This window comes from Rhincodon typus, chromosome 2, assembly GCF_021869965.1.
Source record: "Rhincodon typus isolate 14 chromosome 2, sRhiTyp1.1, whole genome shotgun sequence".
Classification (NCBI taxonomy): Eukaryota; Metazoa; Chordata; class Chondrichthyes; order Orectolobiformes; family Rhincodontidae; genus Rhincodon; species Rhincodon typus.
Genome location: NC_063333.1, coordinates 131,548,826 through 131,564,365, shown reverse-complemented (window position 1 = coordinate 131,564,365; position 15,540 = coordinate 131,548,826). Strand labels below are relative to the sequence as shown.

At 39.8% G+C, this 15,540-nt stretch overlaps 1 protein-coding gene across 4 annotated transcripts in view; it reads right to left on the bottom strand.

Moving 5' to 3' along the window:
* Positions 1–3,316: 3,316 nt before the first annotated feature.
* LOC109921751 (sodium/hydrogen exchanger 3) overlaps positions 3,317–15,540 on the bottom strand; it is a 119,469-nt gene continuing 107,245 nt past the window's right edge. For all 4 annotated transcript variants that reach the window (XM_048609920.1, XM_048609911.1, XM_048609931.1 and 1 more), the window contains exons 14-17: positions 12,748–12,814; positions 11,463–11,552; positions 10,022–10,262; positions 3,317–5,953 (exon numbers count right to left, since the gene is read on the bottom strand). In XM_048609920.1, coding sequence (XP_048465877.1) covers positions 5,950–5,953; positions 10,022–10,262; positions 11,463–11,552; positions 12,748–12,814 — 402 coding nt within the window. In that variant the 3' untranslated portion in view covers positions 3,317–5,949. The remainder of the gene's footprint in view (positions 5,954–10,021; positions 10,263–11,462; positions 11,553–12,747; positions 12,815–15,540) is intronic.

Sequence of the window (15,540 nt, the reverse complement as noted above, 5' to 3'; positions counted from 1 at the left end):
CTTATTATCTCAAATTCTCTTGTACATCAGTACCAACAAGAGCTGGATGTCTTTCAAACACAATGATCAAGATTCACCCTGATGCCACCCATAGCCCTTAACGTTAGTCATTTATAAAATTAAAAATCCCAGCAAGTGACACGTTTAGTTACTGTGGTAATTTAGTCTGGTGGGAGCCAAGATGCTTAACGCAGGGAACGGGGCACATATCAATTCCACCAGCGACATAAAGCAGGATGAGAAATCAACTTACTGGGCAATGATGCACTAAGCATGGATTCAATCCAAAAGGCTGAACGATTAAGACAGAATAAAAACAAATTCCAGAGATAATTATTAACTCATGACGCTTTCAAGGAATTCAGCCAGAAGTTGTTCCATAAATGTGTACAAAAGGTGTGAATGACATCACCAGGAAATTGAAAACACATTCTCAGAAGCTCAACAGGAGCAGAGCGGTCAAAATGCAATGCTCTAAAAACAGAGTCAAGCCTCTCCAATCGGCTTTATATAAATGACAAGACTAAGATTCCTATTTCGGATACAGCATGTTAGGGAAATATGGTAAGTAGGGGACAAAGGTTTAGACCAATTGAACAATTGGAATTTAGGGTGGAAGTGTCATCAAAAGTTCCAACATTAGAGTACTTTTCACATGGCTGGCATGCACAGGCAGAAGGGATGGCTTCCTAAAGATTAAATTAGGAGATGACAAACAAGAATCAATAGGGAAGCAATGAGGGGGCTTGTGTGGGAGAAGAGCAAGACAATGGATAGTAAAAACCAAAGAACTGCAGATGCTGTAAATCAGGATCAAAAACAGAAGTTGCTGGAAATGCTCAGCATGTCTCGCAACATCGGAGAAGAGAAAAATCAGAGTTAACGTTTCAGATCCGGTGACCTTCCCTGAGAACCGGAAACAATTCTGAGAACAATGGATAGGTCTTGCATGCTGCAACGCAATTATAGGCTGGTCCCTCAGATCTCAGCAGTGCAAGTTCTCTGAAACTCCTGGTAACGTAGCGGTAATGTCGTTGGTCTACAAGTCTAGAGGCCAGGCTAGTGATCTGGATTCAAATTTCAACACAGCAATTGGTAGAAATTAAATTTAAATTCATGAACTCTAGAATGTGCCGGTGATGGTGACCATGAAATTATGATAGATTGTTGTTATAAAAAACCCATCTGGTTCACAAGTGTTCTTTAGACAAAGGAATTTCCAAAATGGTTGACTCAACTGCTCCTGGAAATTGCCTAGGTTGCCTAGCAAGCCAAATCAGTTCAAGGGCTAGTAGGGATGGGCAACAAAATGCCGGTCTTGCCAGCAAATCCCACATCCATGGGGGGGAAAAGAATCAGTGGATTATAGTCACTGTTGAAGCAGGCTGCTTACCTTGGGTCTTAAGCAAGTAAAAAGAATCACGTGGGGCCTTACAAAAGACAAATGATCTGCAGATATTGTTGGGAAGGTAGGAATCCATTCACCAGCAAACAGCTCCTCTTTGTTCCTTGTGGCCTGCACCTCTCCCCACCCACTGGGAAACCACCTCCAAACAGCTTGATCCCTCATTATGCTAACAAAACGTTAATGGCCCAGGACATTGATAATACAAATTAGCTGCCCATTCCCCTTCAATCAACTGCAGTTTACCAGCACACCTGCTTTCTAGGCATTTTCCTCAGGGCTGAGCAATTCCCAGCCATAGCATCACACATTCCACATGCTAAATTCCTGCTCTGTGAGAGAAATTTAAACTAAAGTGTATTTCTCACTCTCTGCCATGGGAAGATGTTGTGAAACTTGAAAGGATTCAGAAAATATTTACAAGGCTGTCACCAGGGTTGGAGTGTTTGAGCTATACAGCAAGGCTGGATGGGCTGGGACTATTTTCCCCACAGTGTCAGAGGCAAAGAGATGACCTTCTAGAAATTTATAAACTCATGAGGGGCATGGATAAGGTGAATAGACGAGGTCTTTTCCCCCAGGGTAGGGGAGTCCAAAACTAGAGGGCATAGGTTTAAGGGAAAAGAAGATGGGGGAGTGGAGAGAGGGGAAAAGTTTAAAAAGGGATTTAAAGGGCAACTTTTTCACACGGAGGATGGTGTGTGTATGGAACGAGCTGCCAGAGGAAACGGTGGAGGCTGGTACAAGTACAACATTTGAAAGGCATCTGGATGGGTACATGAATAGGAAGGGTTTAGCGGGATATGGACCAAATGCTGGCAAACAGAACTAGATTAATTTAGGATATTTGACCGACATGGCCAAGCTGGCCATCTCTATGACTCTAAATGTTAACATGTTTCTCTCTCCCCACAGATACTGCCAGATGTATTTTCAACAAATGCAGCACGTTGCTTTTGTTCAAAAAGGATTAAACAGATTGGGGCTCTTGAGGCACAGTGGTGCTGTCCCTACTACTGAGCCAGGAGTCCCAGGTTTAAGTTCAAACTGCTCCAGAGGTATGTTACCACATCTCTGAATAGGTTGATTAGAAAATTCCAGAAGAGTTGAATTGAGGAACCAAAACAAAATGGGGCCAGTCACACTTCTGGGAGTGTTCAATGTACCAACTTCAAACAGACAGAATAACACAAGAGAAAAGATGTAGGCAAATTACCGAGAAGTGCAGAGGTAATAGGGTTGCAATTCTTGCAGATTTCAATTAAATATTAACTGGAATAAATTCAGTTTTAAAAAAGTATGCAATACTGCATTCAGGAGGTTTTTAAGTCAGAATATACCACAAATGGAAGACAAACTTAGAGACTTTGTTTTCAGGAATTAACTTAGGCAAGTTAGAACAGTGCAAGTGAGAGAGTATTTTACAGATTGTGATCACAATTCAATTAAATTTCAAGGAATTAAAGAATAAGACAGACCGACAAGGAGCAAAAAATTTCTAGCTGGGTAGAAGGTCAATTCTACTAAAATGATGTGGATCGGAAAAAATGCTGTTCCAGCCAAGTTTCACAGCTATACAACATTGTTCACATCCTCAGGACATTCCAACTCGCTTGGTAGTGAAATATTGTCTTTAAATGTAACCATAGTTATGGAGGCTTTAGTTGTAAGCAATATTTCACAACTAATGACAAAGAACCAGTTCATGTGTTTTGGTGAAAAGGTGAATGTTGCCCAAGATAACTACCCTGCTCTTTGCAAATCAAAGTGCCAGAAACATTTGCACAGCCAAAGGAAAAGGCGGATAGGACATTCATTCAGAGAGCGAGAGCGTGAGACGGAGACAGACAGAAAAGTTCATATACCCCTGAGGAACCACTTGCAATTTTATTTGTTTAAAAAGATGCACCATTTCCTTTTAAAATTTTATTTTTAAATAGATTTTTTAACTCCGACATAAGAGTAAATCTTTGAACATGATACATATTAAAAATTAGTAAATAAAACATGTGGAAGACATTAAACAGACTTAGATGATATCGTGTACAGTTCACATTAGCAGACTAGAGACATGATAATGTCAAATTTGTATCAGATACAACACTTGATTGGCTGCCAGAAGAAAACAGGGTAAGAAACAAGATTAGTGTACCCTGCAAAACCCTCATTGTAGCCAATAATTATACCCGCCCAATAAATCAGCATCTAATAATTCAGCCTGTTGAAACTTGTTACTCATAGGGTTTAAAAATATTGAGGTTCAGAGAAGCACCCTTTATCCAGATAACAATCTATTGTTCAACAAATGGACAGAAGGTTGAAATGAAAACATGCAAAAAAAGTAAAACAACTGGCATACAAAAATGCACCTTAGGGAACTCTTAGTGCCTGGTTATACGGTAGATATGGTCGAGGCCAGGAATCAATATTATACTTCATAGGAGATTGAGAAAAGGATAATTCACAACTTGAATCTCAATATCAATAACCTAAAAAGCAGAATTTCTTAGATCAGCATTCTGCTGCATTGTGATGCTGTTATGAATGAAAGCAAAGAAACTTAGGTCGATGTCTAAAAAGGAAGTAATTGCTTTTGTCTTTTTGTAAAGTATTAAATCTACAACCGTATAGCTTGCATTATTTACTGAAGATCTAAGGCGATTTGGAAGAGTGAAGGGAATGGAGAAGGGGGAGGCAAATGGAAATTTAGAAGGTAAATGGCATTCACTGACCAACAAATCAGCAAGTCCTTTTCTCTCTCCCTGCTGCTTAAGTTAGCAGCAGTGCGTTGACCCTTGATATGACCCTAAATAATGTTGGCGGCTTTTGTCACTTGTTCCCAGTTTGATCAATTTAAATCACTTGATGCACTAATCAGAGCCTCACTGTGATAAATAATGTTCATTCTCAATCCTAGAATGGGAATTGGTTTTTCCTGAGTGTAGGCTAATCAAGGCAGATTCGAAAATGACATTTGGAAGACAAATAGCTGTAGCCAGTCTTAGCTTGGATGGCTCTTTCTCTCAATGTTTTAGGGAGAAAAGCCACAACCCTGCCCCACGTCAGGTATCAAGAACTCACTTGTTTAATTTCGGAACACCCGCACTCAGAAAAAGATTAGGGTTCCTAATGAAGTGTGGGAATAAATAGGGGGGTGGGGTAATGGAGTACTCAGTACTCGACATGATCTATTGCACGTCCACAAGAATATGCCCTTATGTATTGCAAAAGGCATACTTAAATGCTCATCCAGTCTAGACAAAGCATTCAAACCCTGATTGCATTAAAAAGACTCCTTCTTAACCTATATTCTACCAATGTGACTCCTGTTGGACTTTGTGAAGGCTAAGTCAGGAAAAAAAAAAGGTCAGCTGTAGCCTCATAATGAAAATATGCATCTTCTGACAGTGTCTCATGCTTTTTGCACATACTCTGACACCAACAATGTTAATATTAAAGCTTAATCTCCAGCACAGGATGTCAGATTTACAAGTATTTGTCTGACAATATGATCTGTGCTTCGGAAACATTTAAGCATTTTTGACCTCCAGTTCCCAGGAGGCCCACTGGGTCAGGTAACCTTCACACCTCATTATTTTACAGCACATCAATGACTATTGTGTACCCATTTCTTTCTTTTATTAAAAAAAATAAACAGGTATGACAATATGAACTGTAACAAAAAAAACTTACTGAACAAAATATCTAAAAATATAAATTGGAGAAGGAAAAGTCCATATCAGCCAATTTCCCACAAACATTAAAACCTGCATTTTTATGATTGAAACAAGATTTCCTCCTCTATCCCGGTTGATTCCTGTACATGCATAGAGAACCATAGGTATTATTTATATCCCATTTAAAATGCTTAGCAGAGCTACACCAATTCTCCCTCTAAAATCTAAGAGATCGCAGCAGTCCATTTCAGTGCCTGTACAAGAAACATGTTTTCTGGCAATGTGCCACATAATCAGATGATGTCCAGCTCACCAATTCTATTGCTGGTGAAGCAGAGCACAAATGTGCTTAAAACTATGTTCCTTCTCGTTCTAAGAAAATGAGACAAAAGACTGGGAGAGACCCAAGTTCCAGAGAGCTGGATAATGCAAAAAGCTTGTACCAGTGAAAAGATTGCGAAGGCTGCACCCATTAAGTTTCCTCTTTCACCAATGGTTTCTGTTCTTCCACCCTCAGTTCCTTTCAGCATCTCAGCCTGTTGCACATTCACAGCAAGTTCTTTGATGCTGAGCCAAGTAGATGGTCTTCATTAGGCTTTGCTGAAAATATCAATAGTTGCTTTGAAAATAATTTCAATAGAGCTGGCTTTCAATGTGGCTGTTGTCCTTGAATGGATTCGGGAATCTACATTTTTCAGTAAAGAATAGCTCTTGATAACATGCTGCCTGGAGATAAGATCGGAAAATCCAAGAGGGTTTCTCAGAGCAAAGATCACCTTCGCATATTTAGCCATCTTTTTCGGAAGTTACTTCTTATCCGACATGGAAGGGCTCAGCAATGGAGGACAACTTCAGATTGATTTACAGTTACCTGCAAAACCAGAAAGCCAGCCAGTCTATGAGCACAAGATGCAACAATTAGTTGCTTAAAGACTTAGCATTATATTGTTCTGTTCAAAGTCATACCTCAGTCTTGACACAAATAGCAATACAACATTAAAGGAGTAACTTAGCAAAGATAGAAAACATTCACATGTGAGAGAGAAACTTTCTACTGTCCAATTCCTTAAGAATGCTCTTTCAGATAATTTAGTTTATTTATTTTTATTGGATAAATTGCAAACAGTTATTGTCACCGATGGCATTCTTTTCCCCTCAAGAACAGGTAAAATATTAAAGTAACACAACAAAGATTTGAATTTACAGGCCAAATGGCCATTACCTGAGGCAAGAGGTTTTAACCAGAGACTCAGGATGCCTCAGTCAATGCACAACCTATAGGACATTCACAAGGTGGCACCATATTCATGGAGTAATCAGATCAGCCACAATTATATTCAATGTGGTGTAGCAAACTCATAGGGCCAAGTGGCCTACTTCTGCTCATAATTTGTGCACTCATATGTACATTCACAAGACTGCACCACATTAATCGTATTCTGTAATAGAAACTCAGCTCACTTGACAAAAATATTCCATTTTCCATTAACATTATACAATAGAGAGAAGAGATTTAAATATTGGAGCAGTGTTCTCGCGTGACCCAGTTATCAGACAGCAAAAATAAAAACCTTTATTCTGAGCTTCTGGTTAGTAATTTAGTTTGATCAGAAGTATGGATGATCATCAGCAGCAATCTAAGAGATTGAAATAAACTTAAAAATAAACTTAACTGAAACTTAAAAGCAGCAATAAATCACATGTGTCAGGATTAAAATTTATAAGGTGGAATTAAAAGTAACTTCACATATTTTAGTTTTGTTCAAGCGTGGGTTTTAAAAATGTTAGATCTGTAACTGCATCACTGCCTTGTAAATTTTTTAACCAAGAGTAACATTATTGCTGCAACATTCAGCCTAAAGAGGGAACAAATAGGAAAAAAGCCACAAGAGAGAGAGCAGGGGAGTTTTTTTTTCAATTAAACATAAAAGGAGTCAAACGATAACACAAGAGGTAGAAAACAAAATCCATTCATAGGAATTTCAGCAAATCGTAACCAAGGTGAACAAACAGGACATTCAACCTGAGATTTTAACAAATCTCAGTGCAGAGACTCAAGATAGGAGAGGTGGTGATGCTAGAAAAAGCTGGAAGATGCAATTCCCATGACCCAAAAAAAGAGAGAGATGGTGAGATTATGTGCACTGATGACTGTGTGCAGGAACATCTACGCTAGTTAGAGGGTTCCCCTTTAGTTCAATTTCAGGTAGCCAGCACCAGTATTACATATTTTACACAGTCATTGCATGCACCAGATGCACAGTGCAACCCCTCGTCCATAACTGCCATCAGTCCAAACACTGAAATCTACTACTATAGCAGTACAATATGTCCATTTCCTAAACCATCCTGTATTATAGATACAAAAGGAGATTAGCAATTGGTGTCAAAATATATGAGCATTTTATTCAATAGTTCCCATTGGGTGAAATGAGCTTAAGCTGTCAAAACCTTGACTCTAAGGAGGGACTGGCACTGGAGAAGGTTCAGGACTCTGTTCTATCACAAGCTGGATTCAAATCCATATGCCTACTCTCAGCACCACATGGATGAATATCAACTGGTGATGTGTTAGTCACTTCTGGTATTTGGATAGTGGATGGGAAAATGTAAAACACAAAACTGTGCATTACAGCACTGCATAAGAATCTGGAAGGCATCCCCTGTGTTCCATTAATACCCCGTTTATCACTGCCCAAAATTAAAATTTAAAAACATGCTCAAACACAACCACAAACTGTTGTCAGAAAAATCTGAATGAGGGAGAAATGAGAAAGTTAGGTGAAAGAATAAAAGCAGCACATGAACATCAACATAACGAGAAAAATAAAAGTGAAGCTGTATTCACAACACTGTTCTGTAGATTCAGGCCAGTTAACCACTGACAAAAACTGCCAATCAAACTGCTGCAAATGGCTCAAAAATAATAGTCAGTAATAGTTGTTTGGTAGTACAGAACCAGAGAATTGCTGGAATAGAGATAGATTAGGATGAAACTTTTCATCTTGCCCTTATCAGGACAATTCACAAGAAATAAACAGAAAAAGTGACATTTATACTGTATGCAAACACAGTTGGTTGGTCAATTGGTTCGGATGTGCGGTCATTGAGAATGCACCAATTAATGACAATAGACAGTTAACAGTTAAGCTTTAATTTTTAAACCAGACATTTTAACTGACTGGTCAAGGCATTTCCCAGAGAAATGAATCAGCGAGTGGCTGTCACCTATTTTGTCAAGTTGAAACATGGGTGTTGTTAGTACTCTATTCTTTACAGACAGAAATGTGCGTTAATGTACATAGCTCCCAGTACACACAAACGCACCACATTGCAAATCCAGCTGACAATCCCGAATTGGTCGTCAGTATATATTTTACACACAGGATTATTTAGCCTAATTCTCCAATCACAACATCAAATCTAATGTTGGCCACTTGAGTTTGCAAACACAGGCAGCTGGGTACAGTCAGTATGTTGCTTGTTGTGAGCTGGTAAAGGGATATGTTGTGTAACATGATCAACCAATCTTCGGTATGTCTTGCCTATATACTTGGTATTACATTGGCACTGAAATTCATAAACCATACTCATTTCAGACCGAGGCAGGATGGCTTTTTGGCTTGACAGCAAGCAGCATTCTAATCTGTACCATCCACGCTGCTGCTGCTAAATAGCAGCATGAAACAGTTAGATTCACCTGTTGCTGATACTCCAGAACACAAAGGAACCTTTTCCGAAAATAGTTCATACTCGATCATCACAATCGTTCGTGTACTCAACGTCACAGGGAACTGGTCAGAGTAAAAGAAAGAGATAGTAGGAAACAGACCAGAGCTAGTGATTCACAACCAGCTTCTTCCTACCCCGATTCCAAAACTTAGGATAAACCATCAGCAGGTTAAACCAGCAAAGGACCTACCCTGAGGTATAGCATATATGACATGACATGATCCACTGCTTTAATAAAATTAATATTCATTTTTTAAACCTTTTCTTCATATTTGTACCTTATCATGCCAGTCAGTACTCAAGCAAATCCTTTTGAACCCTCCATAAAAATTCTGCAATAACATGGAGCTAAATTATGCAAACAATCCTCCAACTATGACTTTACTAAGGTATATTTTTCTTCACTAGTACATTTCCAGTTTTATATTCTATACCTCCCATCATGAAAGCCAGTATTGTCTTAGTATAACAACAATACTTTGAGTGGATCTTAAAAACAGCAAGCACTGGAGAAATTCAGCAGGTCTGCCAGTGTCTCTGAAGAAAGATTACTTCAAAATATTTCAACCCCCATGTACAGTGTAAAACAAACAGCCGTGCTGCACATTTATTCTTACTGAAGTCAACATACCAAATTTTTGAAGCTTATTCTACTTAGACTCCTATAGCTTCAATTTCTCTGAACTAATTTACTAAGCCTCCTATTTTGACACATTTCTTCCAGCCTTTATCCAAATCACACATATTTACAGTGAATAGAATCTTCCAGAACAGAGCCAAATGGAACACCTCTGCCCACTTCCAAATACATTTGAAAGATTGTCTTTTCCTCCATTTCAGATAGCAAATTTGAACGAGAGACTATCTTTCCCCTATTTTCAATATGCCATAATCTTCTCCAATAGTGTCTGCAACCCATACTTTGCCAAAGCTTATTAGCACTATATTTACTGTTTCTCCTCTCGTCACCACTTCAACAGACAGCCAGGTTGATCGTGCTCAACCTTCCTTTCTGAAATCATTGGCAGCTACTTTTTTTTTTGCTTCACGCAAGGTAAGTTTGTTTTTAATTCCGTGGAAACAAAACCTCAAAATTCTTGATTTCTCAAAACGGTTGATGGGAACCCACTTTTAGGCAGTTTTGGAGGAGAAAAGGTTTGTTTTGTTCAGACAGCAAAAAAAAGAATAAAGTGGATGATATCATTACATTGATGATCCGGGCAGGAAAGCCAATGGATGCTCATCTGGGATGTCCGCTAGCAAAAACGAATCAATGGATCGATTGCTGAGTTGCAAAGGCGTGAGGCGTCGGAAATTGGTGGGACTCCTTGGAAGCTGTAAACGTGCCCTCTGGGATGGAATTACTGCTTCTTCATTGGACATCCACGGTGGTGTCATTTGGAAAGTAGAATTATTTTCCTCAGTGGAAAAACTTGGGTTATCGATCCCTGCAGGAACGATTTAATATTACAAAACAAGAATTAGTTGCAATAAATTACTGAAAGGTTCACAAACAGATAAGTGCATGAAAAATACCCGAGCTTACATCAATAACTGAAATAACTGCACAGAGGCTGGTATCCAAGTCAGCCTTTACTTGTGCACAGTACACTGTCTGTGGTCAGCCAGCTCGGAGTCAGTTCCCTAAACTGAAGAGATTCTAAATCCCCTGTTTATATTTTTCTTCTCTATTTTCTCCCCTGTCTATATTGGTCAGACAGGGCTTCCTAATTGGAGACATTAACTTGGGTCAATCAAGGATCTCAGTCAACGCAATCCTCCTAGTTCCAATCATCACATTAACAAACAATGATAGTGCAGCTGTAATAAAAGTAGGATTTTGAGTCTACCCCATTTCTCTTCGAAAGGAGCCATCGTTAGGTTATACAAAACAATCCAGAATTTCTAGGTGCACAAAGGATGTTCAAAACATCATTGTTCAACATTTATACTGACTGCAGAGTTATGGAACCGTACTATGAAGCAGCCCATGGTGTAACTGTTAGAATACATCAAGGTAACTCCAGAGTATATATATATGCAACATCTAAGATGTCAAGGGAGGCTTTTAAAACAAAAAGGCTCAAATCTTTGTACCAGCAAATTAGGGCAGCATCTTTTTCTTTGTAGATGCTGCCTAACCTGCTGAACAATGGCAGCATTTTCTGCTCTATTCTGTTTGTTTTATCAAAAACCCAAGATCAGTCAAATCAAATCAACAGAAACATTGCATCAGAGACCAGTCTTGTCCTAAATCAACATCTACCTTTGACAAGATATTCTTCAAGTAGTAACCAGAACTGGGAATCCTGGCGCTTTCTCCTCCCTTACAAAATAATGTTGGAGGTTGCTGGAATGCCAATACACTGGCTCCAAGATTAGACAGCTTAGTCCAGATCAGAGTTTCAACCCAGGGCCTATTTGAAAGCTCTTCATATTGGCATTTTGTAATATAAATATAATGCTGATGCAAGAGTGTTTCAGCTCTAATAAAAGGACCCAATTTGAAGATGCAAAACCCTCTCTAGGAGGCTGCTCATACCAACTAGAGTTTCTGAATCTTACTTTTAGATTTCCATATATTTAATAGAAACATCCAGAGAAACAAACAAACAAACAGTCACCAATGGATCAGCAAGACATCTTACCAGCTCTTGCTTCATCCTGTTCACTGCTGGCAGGTGTAATGAGGAAACTAATTCCTCCATCTAATGGCTCATAGCGATCCTCGACAGAGTCTGGATAAATAGAAAGGAAACATCTCTTAAATACAGCAACAGATGAATGTAATGCAGAGAGTATCAATGTTACCTTTTGGCAAGTATCATTGATTTAAATCCAGACTTATGGTATAATAGAAATGTTTCTTTTAACTTTTCATAAAAGCTCACAACTAAAATAAAGGTTTGCACAGAATCAACCAAGCTACTATAACAGAACGTGGTGCTCAACTGGTAAATAGAGGTTAATTATTTTCTTCCTCACTTTGATCAATTAAAAGTCAGAACGGCCATGTGGAAACAGGAATTGTCAGTGAGGAGACGGACGGTCAGCAAAAAGTTGGGGTTTGTTCATCATATGCTTGAATGCTTACAAATTTTACATGGTGGTGATCTACCGGAGTAGAGAGACTATCATTCCATTCTCAAGTTCACACCAGTGGAATAATTTTCCTTCACTCAGCCAGTACCTTGACGAAACCTTCCAATACTTAGCCCAGGGTCTGGTGATCAATTTAGTGCCCTAAAAACACCTGGAGATTTGTTAAAGAATAGGAGCCCAAGGCATTTGTTTCCCAGGGGTTTCAGCTTGGAAGGACTGTAACTGCGGGATTTCAGGCAAGTTCAAAGACAAAAGGCAGGTTTATGGAGTTAGGCCACAGATCAGTCATGATCTCATCGAACAGCAGGTCAGGATTGAAGGGCTGTATCACGTACTCTTGTTCCTAAATCAACACCTCAGGAGGATTTGTGGTCAACAGTGAAAAGACTTCACGAGTTTAAGTAATGAGTACTAGAACTGAATCAGCCAGACATCCTCCTGTTGTGGTAACTTGTCAATGATAACTGGGTCTGTTGTGCTTACAGTAGGAATTGTAATGAATAAGCATAGAACCTCAGGAAGATGAGCAGAGGTGGGGGGAGATGGAGGTGAAAATGGGAAAAATAGACAGGGTTCCTTTTATTGATTGCACTTAGCAATACCTCCATTGCAAGCAAAACCACAGCTATTCAGATGAACCATCTTTTCCAAGGCCATATCAGCCTCCAAGGACCCACTCTCTCTAAATTCCCTTAAGAGTGACAAGTTGGCCAAGGAATCTAACATGACCAGCCACCTTTGCAAATGCGATCCAAGTAGTCAGCAGAGGGGTTGGGAAGGGGGGCACAAAGCGAGCTTAAAACGAGAAAGGAAGTAAATGTTTGAAATTACCTTTATTAACGTGGAAAGAAACAGAATGTGTCGGAAGCTTTCCATTTGACATTGCATCACTGTGTTTCTGAAAGAAAATCAGGACAGCCAAAGTACAGATTAAGGGAAAAATAACTTTATTTTGGCAAGTTTTAGCAATTCTTCATTGTTCATTTGAAAAAGCAACCACAGGAACTATAACTTAAGTTATAGCTAACCTTATCACTTAAATGCAAAAGGCAATCAATTGCTTTTATTCCCTCCTCATGAAAAAGGAGGCAGATCACAGAAGTGTTATAGCACAGGAGGCGGCCATTTGGCCCATCATTCCACACTGGCTCTTCAAGTGCGTTTTACAGCCTACTGTTAATCTCTTGCTTTCTTCCCCCCATACCCTTGTAAATCATTTTTATTCACAGAAGACTGTGGAGATAAAATGATCTCTATAATCATTGTGAAAATGTGATTCAGACAAACACTTTTTAGGGCAGGTGATGGAAAATGTGACCAAAAGAGGCAGGTATAGATTTGTCTTGCATCCTATAAAGGCACTCGGAGATTAAACACCAAAGCCAGCTGAAGGCTTAGCCACCTTTGGAGAAAACAATTACAATCAGGGCTATGCCAGAGAACCAGGACGACGTTAGGGATTCAAAAATAAGGATAAAAATTTCAAAATCGAGGTGCTGCTCAACTTTTGGTTGAGTGGAGTGCTGAGGAAGGAAGAATATACAGGATATGGGTGACAGTTTGGAAACCTGCAGAAATTTTGGATGAGCTGAAATCTTAAACCGTTTAAAAGGGGTGGGAGGCCAATGAGGAATGCCAAGTTTGGACACAAGAAAAAGGTTTGGCTGCTGGTTTCAGCCACAGATGAGCTGAGACAGAGATGGGGGTTTGTGGTCTAATATTCAATCACTTGTCAGGGATTGATCAACTCGGTGCAACAGTTTAATTAAAAAATTAAAACGCATTACAAAGTTAGGAAACAGGCATGACAGCAAACCAACAGATGTGTGCGCACAGTTTGCGGAATAACTGGCAAGCAAAGTTGCAACATTGTGTATACACAGGAGATGGAATCCTTAACAGACAAACTCTCTTAAAGGCAAGGTATACATGCAGTCGGGAAGGGGAGGGTGGCAGCCAAATTCAGACAATGCTGCAAAAGTGGACTGAAAATAGGTGCTTGCAACAGTGGCCTGCTTGAGATTGGAAACTAAACTCAGCAAACATGATACCAAATTAACAAAACAGGAAAAAGATTTGCTGGGAAGACAGATGGAGAAAATGGCTAGGGAGCTGGGTTTGTGCCGGTGGTTTTCCGCACAGGGAAGAAAACTGCTGCTCATCCGACAGCAATGTCAGACGAGCAGTCTGATAAATTAGGGATGGTAATATAGTGGAGAGAGGGGATGAGGAGACACAATTGGGTGCTGCAAGCACGCTCACGGAACGGGACCCTGCATTTGGATGACGGGGCTAGGGGGCATCATGGGAGAAGAAGAAGTTGGAGGGAGCCAAGTATATAGACATATGCAGGAATGGACAGCAAAAAGTCTACTGCAGGCCTCTCTCTACTTGTGATGAGATAGATAGGAATGGAACCAAGTGAGCACAGCTCCACTCTTCCAGTCAAAAGTAGGAGGATCGTGTTGGCAACCTTTCCACAGACCACATCGAAGGAGGAGACAAATATCTTCCAATCTCCACAACCAAATAAGATGTCACTTGTGATCTTGGCAAAAATAGCTTCAGCACTGTGGGAGGGGGACAAGCGTCTGATGGCCACTTTTCTCAAAAGGCCCTCACACCAATGACCCACAGAAGGTCAAGGCTGAAAGACAAAAGAATGAAAGAAGAACAAACACCCCAATTGGACTGTCACCATTTTTGTTGCATGTCAGTTTACTGGAGAAGGAAGGCGAATACTTCATCAACAGACACTGAATCAGGCTCTGATAGCAAGAGGTGGTCTGAATCAGGTTTAACTGTTGCTGTGCACAGCACCCAACAGTGAAGGAAATCCAGTAGTAAAACAAGAAGAACTGCTGGCTTAAGATACTGGGTACCATTTATAGCACTCCTTGTGGGTCAGGTGGAGTACGTGCGTCCAGTTCCTCTCTAGGAAGCCTATAGTGCCAACCTCCCCACCTTAATCATTCTCATTCACAATTCTAACCAAATTCCCTTCTAATCCAACATTTTTCTGCTTTAACAATCGACAGGGAACATGTGCAAGTGCTCTTTGCTACAGTTTTCTCTGCTCAGTAACCAGCCTGTTCGTCAATTTGACCAGCTGTCGATCTGGAACTGGAAGGAAAAATAATCATAACATCTGACTAAATTTCACAAAAGACACCTCCCATGTCTCACCACATTCCCACCTTCCCCATGTTCCCGTAAATATTGGGGGCCTACATCTCAGGAATTTGAATGCATGGTGTACGCTCGGAGAAAAAAAAAAAAGTGTCCAGTCAAACAACACGAGACAAGAGAAAAATCTAAGTGGTCATAAATACCATAGTCATGCATCTGTGATTCATAGAACCCATAAGAATTTTACAGCATAAAAGAAATGACCAATTGGCCCATCATTCCTGTGCTAGCTGTTTAGAAAGAAAACAGTATCTCCAAATGGATTCACTTCTCTGCTCTTTCCAGGTTAATCCTATCATTTTCTTGCTTTGTTTTTTAATTCATTCATAGGATAAAGGGCATCTCTGGCTAGGCCAGCACTTATTGTCCCTTCCTAACTGCCCAAAGTGCAGTTTAGAGTCAACAACATTACTGTAGGTGAGGTATCACATGTGA